The 21,647-nt window shown below is 37.9% G+C and overlaps 3 protein-coding genes and 1 long non-coding RNA gene across 8 annotated transcripts; 1 reads left to right on the forward strand and 3 right to left on the reverse strand.

Moving 5' to 3' along the window:
- On the reverse strand, positions 61-3,667 carry LOC18789908 (E3 ubiquitin-protein ligase RHF1A). The gene is made up of 8 exons (XM_020559663.1): positions 3,214-3,667; positions 2,337-2,383; positions 2,126-2,188; positions 1,932-2,043; positions 1,521-1,837; positions 1,109-1,216; positions 659-1,016; positions 61-429 (listed from the first exon to the last, which is right to left on the reverse strand). Exons 1-8 carry the CDS (start codon positions 3,355-3,357, stop codon positions 418-420), a joined length of 1,161 nt encoding a protein of 386 aa, XP_020415252.1. The 5' UTR covers positions 3,358-3,667; the 3' UTR covers positions 61-417.
- Positions 5,346-10,239, forward strand: LOC18791161 (DEAD-box ATP-dependent RNA helicase 58, chloroplastic). 5 transcript variants are annotated; one of them, XM_020559640.1, is made up of 10 exons: positions 5,346-5,747; positions 5,838-5,951; positions 6,067-6,189; positions 6,332-6,436; positions 6,621-6,776; positions 6,870-6,938; positions 7,113-7,202; positions 7,500-7,640; positions 8,093-8,234; positions 10,185-10,239. In XM_020559640.1, the coding sequence occupies exons 1-10, from the start codon at positions 5,388-5,390 to the stop codon at positions 10,202-10,204; spliced, it is 1,320 nt and encodes a 439-aa protein (XP_020415229.1). In that variant the 5' UTR covers positions 5,346-5,387; the 3' UTR covers positions 10,205-10,239. The 5 variants fall into 5 exon arrangements, with proteins under 5 accessions (XP_020415229.1, XP_020415225.1, XP_007222883.1 ...); XM_020559636.1 differs by lacking the exon at positions 10,185-10,239 and adding an exon at positions 8,717-8,820; XM_007222821.2 differs by lacking the exon at positions 10,185-10,239 and having other exon boundaries at positions 8,093-8,685.
- On the reverse strand, positions 8,897-21,459 carry LOC18789353 (glucose-1-phosphate adenylyltransferase large subunit 3, chloroplastic/amyloplastic). Its single transcript, XM_007222609.2, has 15 exons — positions 21,115-21,459; positions 20,372-20,485; positions 19,889-20,062; positions 19,650-19,742; positions 11,373-11,456; positions 11,228-11,283; positions 10,923-11,016; positions 10,724-10,836; positions 10,516-10,588; positions 10,262-10,342; positions 10,032-10,118; positions 9,754-9,858; positions 9,538-9,644; positions 9,390-9,450; positions 8,897-9,173 (listed from the first exon to the last, which is right to left on the reverse strand). Exons 1-15 carry the CDS (start codon positions 21,352-21,354, stop codon positions 9,072-9,074), a joined length of 1,584 nt encoding a protein of 527 aa, XP_007222671.2. The 5' UTR covers positions 21,355-21,459; the 3' UTR covers positions 8,897-9,071.
- On the reverse strand, positions 12,823-13,534 carry LOC109947932. Its single transcript, XR_002270723.1, has 2 exons — positions 13,166-13,534; positions 12,823-13,056 (listed from the first exon to the last, which is right to left on the reverse strand). It is a non-coding gene; the product is annotated as an uncharacterized LOC109947932 (long non-coding RNA).

Below are 21,647 nucleotides of genomic sequence, written 5' to 3' on the forward strand. Positions count from 1 at the left end.
TTCGAATGGGGTTTCTAGCCCCTTTTTTCAACAAAAATAAGTTAAAATTTCGATAACGGGTTATGAGAATTAAACAAGATTCAACAAAGAAGCAAAACACAGTATATTATAATAAAATAAGTTTAAACAGTTGACGGCCTGAGGCAACTGGCACAGAATTCCCCCAGAATCCCTTTAATACTAAGCAACAAAGGAAAAAAATTGTGTAGGGCAGGGCAAATAACTCATCCATATGGAACTATGGTTTGTATTTCGCATAAATAGGCAATGCAGGACGCAAAACCAACCAGCAGCTTGGCTCTTCGCATAACGTCACTTACTGATATGCCTAATGCTTGAGAGGTAAAACACGTGCCTTACGCTTGAGAGTTAAGACAGAAACTATCAGTCGAGGAGCCAAATCCAAACTTCATTGTATCAGTGTTCGCTCTGTGAGAAAAGCGGGTACAAGTTAGTACTGCTTCGCACATAATACACAAGCAAAACAAGTTCGGATAAATGGGATGATTCTGCAAATTGTTGCTATTAATTTTGCTTCAAGGAAGGCGACGAGGATCAAAATCTTGTTCTTTCTATATTTGAACATAGTTTCATATCTTCACTATTAATTACCAACTAATGAATCAAAAAAATGTTCCAAAATGTAAATTTATGATACCTGTGCAGAAGAAACTTCAACACCAACACGGCCTGGTGCAGCAACTGTGATGTGAGAGGGTCCATCTGAACTCTCATCAGCGATTCTCCCGCTACTTTTGTTACAAGACTGAACAATAACATTCTCTAGCACACCTTTTCCCTTGAAGTTTGAAGTGCCTCCATTACGACCAGAAACTGGAGTTGGGGCTCCAGGTTTCTTTGGGGTAAGGTCTAGGCGCTCAAACATTCGTGCAACACCAGCAATTCCTGCACTCATCTCACGCTGAACTCCTTTGCTGAGCTCCTTGACTGAGTTGTTACGAGCAACTAGCTTCTCCTTAAAGCCTCGAGTGCTTCTAGAGATTGACTCTTTGTATCTTTCACAATCACCATATATGCATGTAAGTATAAAACAGATGAAAGGAGTAAACATCCACTTTGAAGTGAAGCATGGTAGTAGAATTTCTACCTGGCTGAGGCAGCAGATAACTTGGATTTGATAGACTCAGGCAAATTGATCATCTCAGATGGGCTTTGTCTGCGTGGACCATCAGGTGATGACTGGCCATAAAGCACTCTAGAATAACAAAGAAGTGGTAAGCCACAGGAAGATGAAAAGGAGATGAATACAATACTGTGGACAATGGAGAAGAAGAACCACATTTAGATCATATACATGTGATGTAAGAAAGAACACTTAGCACTAAATTGGAGCAAAATGCATTCCAGGTGATTAAGACAAAGCAGTTTATTGCTGTGACTACTAATTTTGAATTCGTGAGCTTCCTGGAACATATATCCACTTCTAGAGTATGTGGCACCAAAAAATAAATTCATGCACTTCCACACGAGGGAAATACTTTTTAGCCCTAGGCGCATACCTTGGTTTGTAAGGAACATCATTATTGGCGGCAGTGCTGCAGATAAAAGATGGTGGAGGTTGAATAACAGGTGGCCTTTGAGAAGTTGGTGAATCACCTCTGGGTGACCCATAACTTTGGCATTCTTCTGGAGACGTTGGGTATGTTTGCTGCATACCACTCCCATTTTCATGAGGGGAGAAAATAAAAACATGGGAAGGACCTAGGCCAGAAGATCTCTGTTTTTCCCGTCTGCGAATGTAACGAGCTCTGCTTGAAGCAGCAGCAAGATGCTGCATAATACGCTCATCCAAATCAGAGTCATCTGAGAAAGAGTCCTGAAAATTCAATTTTTTTTCGTCAATGAAAGACCTGTTCTCAACAAGGAATAATTAAGCGTTACAAATTTATTATATGTCACTAAGATCTTACGTGCTCAACATCAAAGTCCTCATAGGAATGTTGAAAAGTCTGGGGGGCCGTGGAAGATATTTTTCTGGATCTTGAGCGCGTCTCATTTTGTACAGCATCTAGAAGCCCTTGACTACACCACAAAATAATTAATTGAAACATAGCAGAAAGAAATCAAGAAGTGACACATGCATGAATTTTAGAAAATTCCATACCAAGCGGGATCCTTCAAGACAAGTAACTGCCAACAAATTGGGCATTCTTTACTTCTTTGTGACCTAAAGGAAGATCAAGATCAATAAGAAAAAAAATCATTCTCACCAAAGAAATACTCAATCACAACTTACATGGCTGGAGGACAAAATTAATGTATTACTTGGCAAGATAAATAAGACAAAACCCATACATAAAGTAAATTGGGATTACCATTCTAAAATACAGTGAAGATGATATTCATGTTTGCAGCTGGTAATCTGAAACAAGAAGAAATTCTAAGAGTTAACACTCAGTTTAACATCTGAACCTACGAGTCACTGTAAGCTAGCTACAACACTTTCAGACAAAGCACGTATTTTTCAACAAGGGATGTCTAATATCCATCCTATGCTTCAGTGATCCTCTATACGATATCCAGTTTTTGCAAAATAGAATGATCACAATCATCGGAGCACATCCTCATATCACCGATGACTTCTTTTTACAAGGAATAAATATTATTGTTGCCATACAAATAGCGAAAAGAATGAAGTGCAAATGGGTCTCAAAAACACATTCCAAAACTGAAAAAACACATTCCAAAACTAAGTGCATTCCTACCGTTCCATTTCCATTTAATCCCACAAATGAATCCTAAAGATTGAGTTGAAAAATAATCTATTTTACACAAGTAGGGGAGGTGAAGACTAAATTTCAAATGCGTTTTGATAATAACATATCAATCCATGCATCCAGAACAGAATTTCAATGAAACACAAGATTACAGATTATCCCATATCGAATATTTTCCAGGGAAGCCAATGGTGCTTAAAATTATACTGAAAAACACACCAACCAAAACTGACAATGGATAGATCGCAGTTTATTTCAGCTACCAGAAAGAAGCAAACAATCAGCTAATAATCCAAAAGCAACTGTAAGAACATAAAATCAGTGTTTTTTCAACTGTGCCAGTACCACATGTAATTTAAATTTCAACATTATGATCAGCACTACAAGACTGATACAGTGAGACTGTCAGTTGGGTATGCATAAACTACTGAGTTCTACAAAAATACAAAAGAATTCAGTTACTAAAGGATCATACAGTGGCTGGGTCATCGCAGTTGAAAGGCTCAAGGCAGATACTGCAGGAGTCTTCATAGCTGTCATCAACAACATCTGGAGAAGAAAAAGATAGAGCTGAAACGGGTTTCGGATTCAGAGAAGAAGAGGGAGCGAAAGAGGCCATTTTGAACAGTGTACTAAGCGAGAGAATGTGGACACAGAGAACGGTACAGAAGGAGTGACTTTATGAAGGAGGAGAAGAATGATTGTGGATGAAGAAGAAGAAGAAAGGAACCCTAGAAAAGTGCTGCAAAGAGAGAATGAAAGAGTAAAGGGTCAAAGTAAAGAATTTTAGGAGGAGAAAGATGAAAAGTTCAGAAAACTCAGCAATTAAACCGATTCACACGCTTTGGTTTGATGGAATCAAAACTCAGTTCGCATTTATATAATCTCTAAATTTCTTTTGATCTCTTTTTATCATTTGCTCCTTTAGTTTTGGATTATTGTTGGCAAGGCAAGCCAGCAACCACTAGTTTGCAGTTTTCTTACCAAAAGCTAGACAAGAAATAAACTTTTTAGCCTTTAATGCCATTGCCAGGTTGAAGCCTTAAATATAATCAATAAGAAATATTCTCCACAAATTAGCAATTTTTTTTTTTGGTTGATTCAACTAATATTCTATTTTAATTTAATCTAAATTACGAGGAGGATGATTCAAATTCGATGCAGAATGCGGTGTACATTCGCTCTAGTCAACTTAACTAAATCCACGTCTACCTCTAGTAATTAGTAATAATTTGGTTGAAAATCGTTTTTAGGTTTTATAAACTTTTTGCATTTTCCATCTAAATAAATTGAGCTAAAGTAAACTAAAGTCTGACAAAGAAATGACAAATGGAAACATACATCTCATGAAAAGTAAGTATGGTTTCTTTTATGCCATTATTGGTGAAATCTATAATCAAGTAGCACACCACCTAACTCATCAAAAGAAACAAAAGAAGGTGCATTACTTGAACTGAAAAATGCAACTTTCCTATACCTAAAGGAAAAAAAAAAACTCGTAAAAAAAATATAAAACACCTAATTCATGTAAGTTGTTGGCACATTCTAAATCAAAGTATTTTTTATATGAGGCTTTTTTAACTTTCTAACTATCCAAAGCAATATTTAAACTTGCATGACATGCGTTTTTGGGTGGCAAAACGAGATTTCTGCAAATAAGAAGCACTTCAGAAGAAATGCAGAAAAGTACAAGGGCCATAACGAAAAGGTCCAATTATGTTAGATTTGATTACAAGCTTCAACAGAACTCGTCATTGGATTGACCGTCCAACAACTCCACCCATACAGCTTCAAACTGACGTGGATCTCTACCGGCAAAAAGTTCCATTGGATTGATTTTGTAAGAGTTGGAGATGTTGAGTGCAAATGTTAGATAACATTTTGCTAATGATTTTTCTTTCTTTCTAACACATACTATCAATGTGTCATCATGAACGTATCAATGATTTTAAAATGAACTGGCCTAGATTTAACTTACCAAAAAACTCAACGGTATGAGTGAATTTCATTGATAACAAAAAATGATACACCTAGTCAAAGGATATAATGAGTCGTATACCTCAAAATGCATCTAATATATAAAATAAAAACTAATTAAAAAAGATACACAAGAAGTAAACATGCAATGCAATCACAACATAAAAGATAAAACTATGTAAGCCAAAAAAATAAAAGATAAAACTATTTAAGTTGCACCTTTTAAGGCTTCACGGAGTTAATATCACCAATTAGGAAGATTCTCAAATAAGTATTTTATGTTAAGGATTGGTTATATACTTCTAATTTTGGGTGTTGAATTGCATTAATTAAATGTGTTAATAGTCTCTTAATATTGAACGGCTGAAATTAAAAGTATGTAACCAATCCTTAACTTAAATGCTTATTGGAGAATATCCCCACTAATTTCAAATGAATATTTAATTACATGGTATTTTTTTTTAATCTGTTAAGACTACAATGATATTTAAGAGTAAAAAAATTTCTATCCGGCGTGAAGTTTTAACTTGAGATTATTGATATGCGACAAGTCATCGACATTTTCTATTGTGCTAGACGCGTTGGTTTCATAGTTACGTTGGCATACCTATATAAGAGGAGATAATCACGGTAAAATAGTCTGAACTGAGAGACTGGAGTGTTATTCTGTCAATGGCAACGGCTACACTTTCAGCTACTCAGCTTCTCCCTCTGTCACTCCCTAAACCCTCTCAAAAACCCCGTCATGCCCATTTTCCCTTTCAATCCCTAAACCATAGCCCTAGACTTTTCTCCTCCAATGGTTTCGTATCCAACTGTAGCCCAATACAGGCACTTCTGAACTCCACACCTATCACCACCGAAGCTGGCTCCGAACCAGAACCCTTCACCCTCCGTCAAATTTGCCAATCCCACGTGCCCGACCACGTGCTCTGCAAAATGGAGGAACTGGGATTCGTTGTACCAACGCCCGTACAAAGGCAAGCTCTGCCGACTCTGTTCTCGGGCCGCGATTGTATTCTTCACGCGCAGGTCAAATTCGTAAACCCTTTGAGTTTTTAGATGTTTTAGGTGTGTTTTTGTAGCCAAGTTTGAATCTTGCCGTGAATTTTGGTCCTCTAGACAGGTTCTGGGAAGACGCTGACATACCTGCTTTTGGTGTTTTCTATTGTGAACGCTCGAAGATCAGCTGTTCAAGCTCTCATTGTGGTGCCCACTAGGGAGCTTGGCATGCAAGTAAGACTTTAAGACTGATTCTCTTGTGCAATTTTACAATGGTTGTATTTGTATGGTATGGTTTTGATCATTTCCTCTAAGTGAGTTGAACAAGATGACTCTATGTATGTGTAAGGTTACAAAGGTTGCTCGGATGTTGGCTACGAAGCCCAAGGAAGGCGAATTGGAGCAGAAATCCTGTACTGTTATGGCTCTTTTAGATGGAGGAATGTTGATGAGGCACAAGAGTTGGTTAAAGGTGCTGCATTCTAGTCGATTTAGTTTTCTTTAAGTTTTTCTCTATTTGTAGTTATGGACTAGATACTAACAATGTTAACATGATATCAAAAAGAAATATTGTACATGTATGATGAGCTTTATTCTGTGGTTCAATGTTTCAGGCGGAGCCCCCTACTATTGTGGTGGCAACAATTGGGAGTTTGTGCCAAATGCTTGAGAAGCATATGATTAAGCTTGAAGCAATGCGAGTGCTGGTAATTGATGAGGTAAACTGGAACGCAATTTAATTGTTCCTTAGCTATTTCTTGTGGCTTAGATTTTGAAATTTCAACTCTATATGGAAGCTGGGACATTCTATGAGTAGAGTGATATGTTGTTTAAAAGGTTATTCAAGGTTGTCTGAAAATGATTCTTGAATAAACTAATGTCTTATATTCACTGTTTGGTTAGGTTGATTTCATGTTCAGTTCCAAACAAGTCAGTTCTCTTCGGAAGCTTTTGACTTCCTATTCGTCGATCAATACCCGTCAGACGGTTTTTGCCAGTGCTTCCATTCCTCAGCACAAAATCTTTTTAGATAAGTGTATACAGCAGAAATGGACCAAGGTTTGCTGATATAGTTCTTGTTTCCATGTCACCTTCATTTGGATTTCATAAAGTTTCTTGTATTTTGCATAACAGTATGTATGTACTTTACAGAATGATACAATTCATGTCCATGTCAATCCAGTTGAGCCTATGCCATCATGTTTACATCATAGATTTGTGGTAAGAAAATTCTTAAAACATGTAAACTACTCCATTCTGTTTTCTGGTTTACTTGTCACTAAATCATGTTATAATCCTGCTTTTGCTGTACTTTTTTCACCATTTGTCCTCTTTGAGATTGTATAGGGGCATCTATGTTCTTAATGATATTCTAATTCCGTTCATACTTAACAGATATGCCTAAAAAATAGAAGGCATGAGACCTTGTTGTCCTTGTTACAGTCTGATGCACCACAGTCTGCTATTGTTTTTGTTGGTGAGCAGGTTTGCACCACATATCCTTCTATGTAATTTTATTTTTCATGATCTTGTGCTGAAGCTGGGTTCAAATCTGATTTGAACTTAAGTATTTTGTAGTTATATTAATTATTTACCCAGAAAGTAAACCTCTAATAAGATGTCACTTAGACATAGTTGACAAGGACCTAGTTAAAGATATGTATTTAAAACTTAGAATCTGTAAGTTTTGATATAATATAAATTTGTTTTTTCTTGTTCCTGAGAATTATATAGATGGGCTCTCTATTCTATTAATATATGAGTTTTTATCTATTTGGTCAGTCTGAGAAGTCAAAAAAAGCTGGAAATGCTTCTTCAGCAACTCTATTAATTAATTTCTTGAAGGCTTCATATGAGGGATATTCAGACATCCTCCTTTTGGAAGAAGACATGAATTTCAATTCACGAGCAGCTTCTCTGTCTGTAAGTTACATGTTTTTCTCTTTTGGTCTGAATCAGTAAATCATGTTCAATTCCGCTAAAGTAGTATTAGTTATATTTGATTGTTTTATGAATTTATAGTCACATGGGATCAACTTTGAGGTCTACTCAAGGTAATGCCATCTTTGGAAAAGCAGACGTATGATAAAGGCAGGTCTTAAAAATGGTCATTAGATTTTGAATTTTCAGATACGGGCAATTAATTATTTGCAATTGTATAGCTGAGGGGACAGACAAGTGATAGAAACTGAGATGGACACCCAAAGTGTTGGGTGTGAAAACCTCAAACAGAAATACATTTTCTGTTTTCAATATTCTGAGTTGCCTTCTAAAAGCATCCAAAATTTCCAAATATGCTACCATTTACTATTGGTCTTTTGTATGCAATCCTTTTCATGTTGAAATCTTCTGATGGGTCTATTTACTTAACTTAGGAAGTGAGACAAGCAGGCAGCTATCTTCTTGTATCAACAGACATAGCAGCCAGAGGGCTTGACTTGCCAGAAACTACTCATATATACAACTATGATCTGCCAAGAACTGCTATTGATTATCTTCATCGAGCTGGAAGAACAGGTAGAAAACCGTTTTCAGACAAAAAATGCTCTGTTACAAGCATTATAATCTCAAAGGAGCGGTTTGTTTTGGAAAAATATGAAAACGAACTGATGTTTAACTGCGAAGAGCTAATTGTGTAGAATCAATGTTAATCTCAATCTGTATAGAATGCCCCTTCCTTTCAAGCTGTTTCAGTCCATTTTACTTTGAAATCCAGAGCTATGGTGGAATAGTATCACTTTCCTTATGGAAGGAGGATCACACAATGATAAAGGGGTAAAGTTAAAGAACAATTCTGTATGAGGAACCACGAAGTAATTACAAATGCTTTATATGACCAGAAAAATGGCCATAAACTTTTACTCCTGAATGGTAACTGAACAGGGACAAGAATGTGAAATTCTGTACATGTTATGATTTTTGGATCCGCGTTGCTTATCAATCTATGATGCTGTACAGCATTTGCTGACGTTCAATCAGTCCTTTTTCTTAATCCCCAGGTTTCAAAAAAAGTATAAATTTCTGCATCCTCAACGTATACATTGTCTTAACTATTGATGGACAAGATTATCCTCTCCAACAAGGCCATGGATACATTGGATGAATTGCATAAGTCATTTGATGTACTCTTACTCGATTTGAATGAACCGTAAATTGTTATCGAAAGTTGATTTTCACAATTAGCTTGCAAAATATAGCTGCTTAATGTATTTGATAACAAGGTTTATACACATCCGCATCATAAGTGTCTTGCTCTACTGATATGAGTATACATGGTGATTCACATTGCATTTCTCTCTTTTAGTTCCAATCCATCCTAATATACCCAAAAACTAAAAAGGATGGAGGGATAGTTTAGATCACAAGTCCATCTACGATGACCGAATTTTTCAATATGATGGTTATACCAGATCGGATGTAAAACCCTTCAGAAGATCTGTCAGCCTCCTGTACGCCCTGCAATTCCACGCATAAACACAAAGTACAAATTAGACTAACACAAATTATATCTTATAAGCTCATCAGGTAAAAGGTTTTGCCTGGTTGCACCATAAGGCAGCTGAGAACTGAGACGTCAAAAATCATATAGAAACGTTGAATTTTCCACCTTCCTAGCAGTCAAATTGCTCGTTTTATATTCTCTGTATGTTATTACTTGAGAGCACATTATACCTCTGAGTTTGCAATAACAACATTCTTGCCGATTCTTGCATTTTTGTCAATGATGCAGTCTCTGCACATAACATCAAGAACCATGAGAGCAAGAAGTTATTTAACATTTATAACTTACAAAATTTGTGGAGGTTCAAGGAGCCCGTACTTGATTTTTGTGTTCTCTCCAATTCCAACAGGAACTCTTCCTTCAGCTAATAGTGATGCCACTTCAGCATCGGTTTCATAGTAATCAGCACCAAGCATTACTGTGTCCTGCATGCATTTTGCCAGTCATAAGAGTTAGACACCAGTTTGAATTACTCATTTGGGTTATTTCATTAACAACTTGAGCTTAATATTCTCTGGAATTTATGGGACAAACCTTTAAGTGTACATTTGAGTTTATTCGAGATCTGATACCGACAACACTGTGCTCTATAAAGCTATCAGTTATGAAACTTCCATGTGATATGATGGAGTCAACGATCTGCACAAGTGGGCAGAATGTTATATAATGCAGTTATCTGTGCTTGATTGCACGAGGATGTTCCTGATTTTTATCAGGATGATCATGTGTGTCAACACCTTATCTCAGTTAGCTTGCAGCAGGGATAAATTTTATGGGCAATGATGTAACTTCTTGAAAGTAAGCTCACGAACCTTGCTATTGTCAATCTTTGATGGAGGCAAGTTTCTTCTTGAAGTATACATCGGCTTTGCTGCATCGTAAAAACTGAACTTGTTTGGCTGAAAGATGCAAAAATGAAGCATTAGATTCATCTGTGACAGCAAAAGCTTATTTTCCTTTTGCAGAAGGAACATTAGAAGGGTGAGCATTGCAAATTTCTTAAAGCATTTATTGTCGCTTCCCCATCTTGCTTCGTACTTACATGCTCGGTGAGGGCAAGGTTTGCCTCAAAGAAGGATCTGATGGTCCCTATGTCTTCCCAGTAATCATTGAACAGATAAGCCTGCACAGAGGTTTTTCACAAAGGAGCATCATGGAATGCTGAAGTGGATAGCAAGGTTAGTGAGTTCAAAATTTAGACTGTTGACCTATACTTGCATGCCTTGTTAACATATATATCTCTAGACTAAGCTTAAGCAAACATATAACATCCTCAGACAGAGATCTGATACAGACCTTAATGAAGAATTCTTTAGCTGAGGCGGGGATTATCTCTGATCCAAAGTCATTTGCAGTCGGAAAACGCCATCTGACTCAAATAGTTAGTGTAGTTTTCTCAAATTTCTTTAATGCGGGTTGTGATTGTGTTGTGCTTATGTATGTTCATGTGAATCAAACTAATATTACAATTTGTAATTCGTATATAACTACGCATGATTAGCACCTTAAAAGATTCAGAAGTATCTCCTTCTTGAAGACATACACTCCCATGGAAGCAATGTATGGTTTCTTTAGAGCCTCCTCCACAGAAAGTCCCAAAACGGTTGTATCTACTGCCTAATGTTTGTAGCAAAATGAGCATATAAGTTTTCATATACCTATGCCAGTTCAAATTCTAGTAATAGCTTAAGAATGAGTATTACCATTGCCTTCAGGTCGTCTCCTTTAGGTTTTTCGCTGAACGATAGGACCCGTCCTTTCTTATCTATCTTCATTAGACCAAAATCTGAGGCTCGGCTATCATCGAAAGAGTAGAGAGGAAAGTTTCAAAGGGTTGATGAGCAATAGACCATTGTGATCAGAGTTGAAAAACCAATGCACTCATACATAAGAGAAAATTACCACTAATGATTTCAAGCCAGTATATTATGAATATTGATATGAATTTCATAGTCAAAATTTTACAAGGAAGATTCAAGAGGTTTCTTTGGTAAAATGAATACAGTACCTGTCATCCATCGGCAAACAAGAAATGGTAATATCTGCACCACTCTGCCTATGATTCTGCAAATAATTGAGGGGTAAGTTTTAATAATTGAGAATTGGCCTTTTGAATTCTTTTCAGTGAAGCAAAACTAACGGTTCTGTCTTACTTGAACAAAGTCCAAGTAGTCCATTCGATACAAATGATCACCAGACAGGATCAGAACATCCTCAATATCCTTGCTTCTTGCATCCTGCGGCATGAAAAGCATTGGTGTAAATTATGATACATCCAATTTTTAGACCACCTCGCTAGAATGCTTTGCTCGGTTATGCAAAGAAGAATAAAAAAGGGGGACTGAAGCATGGAAGGGTCACTTATGACAACCTTGTTATTTGAAAATATCAGGTTTGTCATTTACGTATTTTCAAACTGTCAATTGGGAAGGAAAATTTTTTACTTTCTAAATATGCGCAAATGAAACAGGTTATAAGTAGGGAGCTTCATTAATATACCCAAAATAGGGGCTGAAATTATAAAAAAACCCCACATGGATTGCACTTTAGAAACACACCCAAAACTCATTTACTACATAAAAAATTAGTGTTTAAGTTCTTATAAATTACATGACTGCCATTGATCAATTTAAAAAAGAAGACCAACACAAAAAACTTAAATAGCACCCAAAACAAGCCCAACCCAATTTTATAAAAAAACCCAAACAATTCATTACAAACAAAAGGTCTTGAAAACCGTAGTTTCATTAACTTGTCATGTTAATTAATCATTGTAATGTTCTACACCTTTATTGTCATGTTGATTAATTGTTGTAATGTTCCAGTTTAGGGTAATAACACTGCTATGTCATGTTGATTAATGGTTGTAATGTTCCAGTGTAGAGTAATAACACTGCTAATTTCCTATAACATCCTATTTCTAATGCATGTTTACCCCTGTACTGTTCCAGTGTAGGGTAATAACACAGCTAGTTTCCTATGATATCCTATTTCTAATGCATGTCTACCCATGTAATGTTTCAGTCTAAGGTAATAACATTGCTAGTTTATTGTCATGTTGATTAATGGCTGATGTTCCAATCTAGGGTAATAATATTGCTAGTTTATTGTCATGCTGATTAATGGTTGTAATGTTCTAGTTTAGGGTAATAACAATACTAGTTTCATATGACATCCTATCTCTAATGCATGTTTACTCTTGTAATGTTCCAGTCTAGGGTAATAACACTGCTCGTTTCCTATGATATTCTATTTCTAATGCATATCTACCCCTATAATGTTCTAGTCTAGGGTAATAGCACTGCTATTTCCTATGACATCCTATTTCTAATGCATGTTTACCCCTGTAATGTTCTAGTCTAGGGTAATAACACTGCTAGTTTACTGTCATGTTGATTAATGTTTATCATGTTGCTATTTCTAATACATGTCCACCAAAGAAAAGATGAAGAAAGAACAAACCAGACCAACTCAAAACAAGCTGAGCCCAGATTGTTAATACTATTATGTCATAGAAGTATATTGTTAATACTCTGTCATAGAAGTACATTGTTAATACCCTATCACAGAAGTACATTGTTAAACAAAAATGAGATTCATAACTGAAATAGTAACAAAAGTTGAATCGATCATCAAAGCTTCAAATACATTTCGAAAATCAACTAAAATCCGAAGAGAAACACATAATTGAAGCAAAAGATCAAAAATCTTAAGTACAAACCAAACGACGACGACGACGGCGACGACGATAACAACGACAATGATGTGGCGAAAGAGGAGTAGAGCTCGAAGATGAGGAGTAGAGCTAAAAGCATCTGATCGAGGTTTTTTCAAGGTCTTGAACAATCCGAAAAAAGAAAAAATCAATAGAAGCACGATTTTAGAACAAGAAATTGAAGGTGAAATATTGAAAATTGTAGATTAAAGATGAATAATATAGTTGGACCTGAGACTGAGCTTCAATGGAAGCTCCTCTTGCTCCAACACCAGAGAAAACACCAGCGAGAAAGGAGAAAATAAATATGATTTGATTTTTTGGCAGATTTGGTTTTTTTGGCAGATTTGGTTTTTTGGCAGACATGGAAATATTTGGTTTTATGGCAGATCTGGGCAGATCTGATTTTCCTCTCTTAAATCCATAGTACAAGGACAATATAGGTATTTAACACACACAAATAAACTAAAAAACAACTATTAAATTAAAAAAAATTGATAGCTGTCAATTTTTGGATTTTTTTTGGGTGTGTTTATAGTTTTTAAACGGTGTAGGGTTTCTTTATAAAACCATGTCTAAGATTGGGTATATAACTAAATTTCTATTATAAGTATCCTATTTGTTGGAAATAAACCAATGGAAAGGGGGGAAATAAAGAAAGGTATTGATGCACCATCAATTTCCATCTTTTTGTTAAGGTAAGAAACTCAAGGGCTAACTACTTCAAAGTAAAGCAGAGACTCCAAAAAAAAAAAAAAAAAACCTCCGTGTTATTAATTCTTGTTTTAAATGTGTACTCCTTAATGACTCTTGCTCTTCAATATATATAACCTGATAGCTGGTTTCATTTTCTAAAGAAAAATGGCCGAGATCTCTATCCCTCTGTACTTTTTCCTAATCCTACTTTTGGGCATGTCAATGGTTCTTTAGCAAAGGAAAAGATTGGGATATATGAACTTATGTGAAGCTTACTAACTGGGGTGCATATATCCTATCTCTTGTTGTCTCTAAAAAAAGGGGAAAGTTGGCCGATATTGTCCTCGGGTTCGATTCAGTCAAGGATTACATCAGTAGTTCCTCACCCTTCGGAGCCATTGTTGGTCGGGTTGCTAACAGAATTTGTAGTGCTGCATTTGCTTTGAATGGAACCCGTTACAAACTAGTTGCTAATGACGGCAAAAACACGATTCATGGTGGTCCAAGAGGGTTCAGTCGTGTTATTTGGAAAGTGAAAAGACATGAACAAGAGAGTGCTAATCCTAGCATCCAATTCTCCTATCACAGCTTTGACGGTGAAGGAGGATTTCCGGGTGATATCCTTATCACTGTGATGTACACACTCACAGGAAACAAGTAGTTGATTGTAACAATGAAAGCCATAGCTCTGAACAAGCCTACTCCAGTGAATCTAGCCCAACATGCTTTCTGGAACCCAGGTGGCCACAATTGCAGCGACATATTGCATCACTATATACAGATCTTCAGGTCCCGTATCACACCAGTAAATAGCCAGCTTATACCAACAGGTAAAATTGCATCAGTGAAACAAACACCTTATGATTTCAGTTTTATTATTCAGATCTTTTAGTTAATCAGTCTGTTAATAAGTCCTATTCTTTAGGGACTAGGTGTTAGTGTTTTTAACAAATTCCTCTTAGTCTGTTACCACGTTTTAGGGTGTTGCAAACGTGGGCTGTTATTTTGATTTTATCTCTTTATAAAAGGCCTTATAAGCCTGCAGTTTGTTATCAATTATAAGAACTTTTCATTCAAGGTCGTGTGTTATAGTTTCTTCTGAGTGTTCTCAACAATTGGTATCAGAGCTCCATCACAGGGGGCCTGATTGTGAGTGTGTGTGGAAAGAAACCGCAGTTTTCTTTCAGAGTAAGGGAGTCAAGCAGAATGGCGGAGAGCAATAACAGTGGTTTTGTGCAGCCGGCCATTCCCAAATTTGACGGACATTACGATCATTGGGCGATGTTGATGGAGAACTTTCTCCGTTCTAAGGAATATTGGGATCTCATAGAGAATGGGATTTCGGTGGTGGAGACACAATCTTTCTCTACGGTGGTGGCAACAGAACAGATAGAAGCACAACGCAAATTGGTCGAGGGGCAGAAGCTGAAGGACTTAAAGGTAAAGAATTACCTTTTTCAAGCTATAGAGCGGAATATCATGAAGACTATACTCGATAGAGACACATCAAAGAGTATTTGGGACTCCATGAAACAGAAATACCAAGGCTCTACCAAGGTGAAGAGGGCACAGTTGCAAGCACTTCGGAGGGACTTTGAGACACTTCACATGAAGGAGGGAGAGACTGTTGATAATTTCTTTGCTCGTACTCTCACTATAGCCAACAAAATGAAGGCTCATGGTGAGACAATGAGCCAAACCATCATCAATGAGAAAGTTTTGAGGTCCATGACTTCAAAATTTGATTATGTGGTTTGCTCCATTGAAGAGTTCAATGATTTGGGCACAATGACTATTGACGAGCTGCATAGTAGTTTGTTGGTCCATGAACAAAGAATGAATGGCCATCGAGGAGAGGAGCAGGCTCTCAAGGTTACTCATGAAGACAACACTAGCAGAGGAAGAGGCCAAGGGACGTTCAGAGGAAGAGGAAGAGGTCGTGGAAGACAACCTTTCAACAAGGCCACTATCGAGTGTTTTAAGTGTCACAAATTAGGACACTTTCAGTATGAGTGTCCCAGTTGGGAGAAGGGAGCCAACTATGCAGAAATAGATGAAGGAGAAGAGCTACTATTAATGTCCTATGTAGAGCTTAACCATGCTAAGATAGAAGAGGTCTGGTTTCTCGATTCAGGTTGTAGTAATCATATGAGTGGGAATAAAGAATGGTTCTCGGATTTGGATGTTCAATTCAGGCAAACTGTGAAACTAGGCAACAACTCAAGGATGGCAGTTATGGGGAAAGGAAACGTTCGAATGCAAGTGAATGGAATCACTCAGGTAATTTCTGAGGTCTATTACATTCCTGAGTTGAAGAATAACCTGTTAAGTATGGGGCAGCTTCAAGAAAAAGGTGTGGCAATTCTGATTCAACATGGGGAGTGCAAAGTTTTTCATCCTAGTAAGGGTCTAATCATTCAGTCCGAGATGAGCGTGAACATGATGTTTGCTGTGCTCGCAGCGATGATGCCTAAAGCTACTACTTGTTTTCAAGCTGTGACAGAAGATGAGAGTTATTTATGGCACTGCAGATTCGGACACTTAAGCTTCAAAGGATTGAGAACCCTTCAATACAAAAAGATGGTCAGTGGCTTGCCTTCTCTTATAAATCCTTCAAAGTTATGCACAGTGTGTTTGGTTGGAAAGCAGCACAGGGAATCCATTCCAAAAGGAAGTCTATGGAGGGCGTCACAAAAACTGGAGTTGGTACATGCCGATATATGTGGCCCTATAACGCCTGTATCAAACAGCAAAAAGAGGTATTTCTTGAGTTTTATCGATGACTTTAGTCGTAAGACTTGGATTTATTTTGTGCATGAAAAATCAGAGGCATTTACTATGTTTAAAAGTTATAAGGCTTGCGTTGAAAAGGAAACAGGTGCCTACCTTAAATGTTTGAGGACTGATAGAGGTGGTGAGTTCACCTCAAATGAGTTTGGGGAATTTTGTAAGGCAAATGGCATAACCAGGCAATTAACCACAGCCTATACTCCTCAGCAAAACGGAGTTGCTGAGAGAAAGAATAGGACTGATGAATTTGGTGCGTTGTATGCTCACAGCAGGTTCCAAAGGCTTTCTGGCCAGAAGCTGTGAGATGGTGTGTGCATGTCCTCAACAGGTGCCCTACTGCAGCTGTGCAAGAGAGAAGTCCAGAGGAAGCATGGAGTGATATGAAGCCTACAGTGGAGTATTTCAGAGTTTTTGGGTGCTTGGCTCATGTGCACGTACCAGACCAGAAAAGAATCAAGTTGGATGACAAAAGCATTCAGTATGTTTTATTGGGAGTTAGCGATGAGTCGAAAGCTTATAGATTGTTTGATCTGGTCTCTAAGAAGATAATTGTTAGTAGGGACGTTGTTTTTGAGGAGAACAAGGGCTGGAATTGGGACATGAGCAGGGAAGAAATGGCTTTGGATATGTTAGAGTGGGGTGATAGTGAAGAAGAAGTTGATGAAACTGAGAATGAAGGGGAACTTGGAGCAGAAGTTAACGAGAATGAAGAAGTTGGCTCAAATGGCACAAATGGAGCTGGTTCAAGTGGCACAAGCTCACCTTCCAGCACCAGCTCACCTTTCAGTGAGTCACATGATGGGAATTCCTTGGGTCCAGTTGAAGGGAGGGCAAGATGAGCTCCATTTTGGATGCAAGATTATGAAACCGGAGAGGGTTTGTCAGAAGAAGAAGACTTGAGTGCCATGATAACTCTCACAGAAGCTGATCCCATTACTTTCGAGGAAGCTGTGAAGAGCAAGAAATGGAGAGACGCCATGAATGCAGAGATTAAGTCTATTGAACGTAATAAAACATGGGATCTGACTATCCTACCTGAAGGAGTGAAGACCATTGGAGTTAAATGGGTTTTTAAAACAAAACTCAATGAAAGTGGTGAGATAGACAAGTGCAAGGCTAGACTTGTGGCAAAGGGATATGCACAACAATATGGGATTGATTACACAGAAGTTTATGCTCCAGTTGCAAGACTAGATACCATACGTTTGGTAATTGCCCTAGCAGCTCAACAAGGTTGGAGTATTTTTCAGCTTGATGTGAAGAGCGCATTTCTGCATGGTGAGCTTAGTGAGGAAGTGTTTGTCCAACAGCCTCAGGGATATGAGAAGAAGGGCGAGGAACACAAGGTTTATAAGCTGAATAAGGCGCTGTATGGCCTCAAACAAGCTCCACGAGCTTGGTACAACAAAATTGAAGCCTATTTTGCTAAAGAAGGCTTCGAAAAGTGTTATTGTGAACACACGCTATTCACAAAGTCGAAGGAAGGAGGTAAGCTCTTAATTGTCAGTCTTTATGTTGATGATTTAATCTTTACTGGGAATGACATGAGCATGTGCAAAGAGTTTAAGAAGTCGATGATGTCAGAATTTGACATGTCTGACTTGGGAAAGATGAGATATTTTCTGGGGGTTGAAGTACTACAAAATTCTGATGGGATTTATGTGAGTCAAAGAAAGTATGCTCATGAAGTTTTAGAAAAATTTGGCATGAACAACATCAACTTGGTGAAGAACCCCATAGTTCCAGGTTGCAAATTGTCAAAGGACGAGAAGGGAGCTAAGGTTGATGCAAGTGTGTTTAAGCAGGTGGTTGGCAGTCTTATGTACTTAACTGCAACCAGACCTGATTTGATTATGGTGTGAGTCTTATCAGCAGGTTCATGTCGTGTCCTACAGAGCAACACTGGTTGGCAGCAAAAAGATTGCTTAGATATTTGAAGGGAACGACTAGTCTGGGGATTTTCTATAAGAAAGGAGGCTGTAAGCAACTCACAGTCTATTCAGATAGTGATTTTGCTGGAGATGTAGATGATCGCAAGAGTACTTCCGGGAGTGTATTCATGTTTAGTTCTGGTGCGGTGTCATGGTCATCCAAAAAGCAGCCTGTGGTTAGCTTATCCACCACTGAAGCAGAGTACATCGCTGCTGCCTCGTGCGCTTGTCAGTGTGTTTGGCTAAGAAGAGTTTTAGAGAAGCTTGGTTATGTACAGGAGAAATGCACTACAATTCTGTGTGATAACAGTTCAACTATAAAACTCTCCAAGAATCCTGTTCTTCACGGCAGAAGCAAGCACTAAAAGATGGTGTGATTGATTTGAGTCATTGTAATACTCAAGACCAAGTAGCTGACATTATGACAAAGCCGCTCAGGTTGGAGGTGTTTTTGAAGCTTCGTGGTTTGCTGGGCGTGTGTGAAGTTCCTAATATAAACTGAATGCATTCTGCATACAGTTTAAGGGAGGGAATGATAAGACTGTTAGAGTTAACAGTTTTATTATTCAGATCTTTTAGTTAATCAGTCTGTTAATAAGTCCTATTCTTTAGGGACTAGGTGTTAGTGTTTTTAACAAATTCCTCTTAGTCTGTTACCACGTTTTAGGGTGTTGCAAACGTGGGCTGTTATTTTGATTTTATCTCTTTGTAAAAGGCCTTATAAGCCTGCAGTTTGTTATCAATTATAAGAACTTTTCATTCAAGGTCGTGTGTTATAGTTTCTTCTGAGTGTTCTCAACATTCAGCTCACCTCAGACCATTAAAAGCAGGATCAAGAAACTGCCAAATGGTTATGATATCAACTATGTGCTTAATGGTTACAAGGGTGACAGAGTACTGAAAAAGGCAGCTGTGATGCATGAAAAGAAATCAGGAAGAGTGTTGGAGTTGTAGACAGATGCTCCCGGCATGCAGTTCTATACCGCGAACAATTTGAAGGGTGTGAGGGGAAAAGGTGGATACGTTTATAACAGTCATGCAGGACTATGTTTGGAGACTCAAGGCTTCCCTGATGCAGTGAACCACCCCAATTTCCCTTCACAAATTGTGACAAGAGGAAAGCCTTACACACATTCTAAGTTGTTCAAGTTTACAACTTCTCCATAGCTTAGTGTTAAGCGGTTCAGATTCTTCTGTCATTGATGTGCATTGACTTTTTCTTAGAGAAGCATAAGAAACAAAGAAAACATTCTGAAAAATTGTTATCTGTTTAATGCATTCCTGTATTTTTTTAGTACCTCGAAAAGCCAATGGAACTGCCGCACGGCGTCTGCAGTACCCTGGAACCACTTCTGGCCTGCCGCTCCTGGAGTTTGAGTTGCTGCTAGAACCTGGCATGGAGCACAAGAGCCATAAGTGACATTGCGGAACATACATTGTCATAAATATAATTTATAAATGCAGAGAGGCTAGACTCTTTATGTGGTTTGTGCAACATTTTGTTAAAATTACTTGATGATTTTGTTCAAACATATACCTCTACACAGCCGTCGCCAAAGCTGGTGCCACTGCCAAAGTTGTAAGCGCGGGAAATATGCCTGTTGAGTGATGTTGAGTTGAACTGAGTGAGGATATAAACTTTGTTGATTCCACTGTTGATGCAGTTGCTCATTGGCACATCAATCAGCCTGTATGCTCCCCCTATTGGGACCTAAAATGCAGAAACAGTAGTAAAACCAATCCACTCCATTTCTGTGTCTAAGGACTTGAAACCCAACAGAATTCAGAAAAGAAAAAAACCACAAATAGGATTGAGTTTTGACATTGTTTTATCAACTGCTGTAAAATGCCATTACGGGAGAAAGAACTTCCATGCAACGGAGATTTCACTGTAGCGGAATCTCAAACCAATTACGCACTTCATATGAGAAAATTAGAATGTGTGACAATACGTGATTAGTTTGAAATTTGTCACAGTGGCATCCGATGTAGGTAAGTTTTGTGAAGTTGAGAGACTTACAGCAGGTTTGGCACGCCTCTTGGTGAGTGGGAAAAGCCGAGTCCCAGCTCCACCTCCCAGTATGATCGCAACAACTGTCCGTGGGTCCCGCTTCTCTATATCTATGTCCCTCAACTGTTAGATGCACCCAAGCCCATATGTCAAAGTCCATATATTATCATGTGCATATTTGATTGGGCTAGTATTATCATACCATGGGCTTCTCATCAAATCAAAGCCCAAACTGATTTGATTTTTTTTTTTTGTGCTTTAATCCATTTCGCATTTTAATGGTGTAAGTTCAATTTCTTTTGAATTCATCTCCATTAAAAGCACCGTTTCGTGTACGAATTTAACGTGGCTCACTTTTTTTATCAATTGATTTCGAATCAAGTTTAAAATTTAAAAACATTATAATATAGTGGAATGAGATTTTTTTACTTCCTTGAACATAACAACTCTCCTCTTATAAAAGGATGGATGCTGCTCTTAAATTATTGAAAAATATTTTTTTTTGAATTTAGAAAACAATTGATCTTATAAGATTTTAGAATTTAAATGCTGCCTTTTGGAATTTGATGTGGTGGTGGGGGAAAAAAGAAGTTAAAAATCTCATAAAAATATATATAAAAAATCATACATGCAAATAGTAATGCTCATGACTATTCAAATTATGTTTTAGGGACATTCATAATCTGCATGCAAATTGGAATGCATGTATGTTTTAGGGACAGTATGTATGTAGTGAGTTTGGAAAGGCTCACCTTGGCCTCGCCAACTGGCACATCGGTAGTGAGAGACATGCAAACATGTTTCCCAACCCCACCGTTCTTTTTAACATTAGCAGCTCCAAGCTGAAGCTGGGTCAGGTTCAGCTTCTTCCCCATCAAGTCTCCATTGCAAAACTTCACAACCCTCTGCCTCCTCCCCGAAAACCCGGCAGCCCCACACAGTTGGCTGGGGGCGGAGAGCGAAATCCGGCAATGATCAGCCGACACTGCCATTTTTGGAATTTTAATTCCAAGGAGAAGATTGGAAATGCATAAATGGAAAGGTTGTATATATGAGGAAGAGAGCAACAGAGCTCTGTGTTTACATGGTATGCTTTTGCTAGCTATTGGAGGATTGGGCCACGTTATCCAGACTAAATTGCATCCACCAGTTGCAAAGGAGAATTGAAATTACAGATTAGTCCTCCTACTTTGCTTGGAATTTACGAATCAAAGAATATGCTATATAAGGGGCTGCCTCGACTCCACCCGAGATTTTTGTGCACGTAGGGGTAACAAAATAATAC

This window comes from Prunus persica, chromosome G1, assembly GCF_000346465.2.
Source record: "Prunus persica cultivar Lovell chromosome G1, Prunus_persica_NCBIv2, whole genome shotgun sequence".
Classification (NCBI taxonomy): Eukaryota; Viridiplantae; Streptophyta; class Magnoliopsida; order Rosales; family Rosaceae; genus Prunus; species Prunus persica.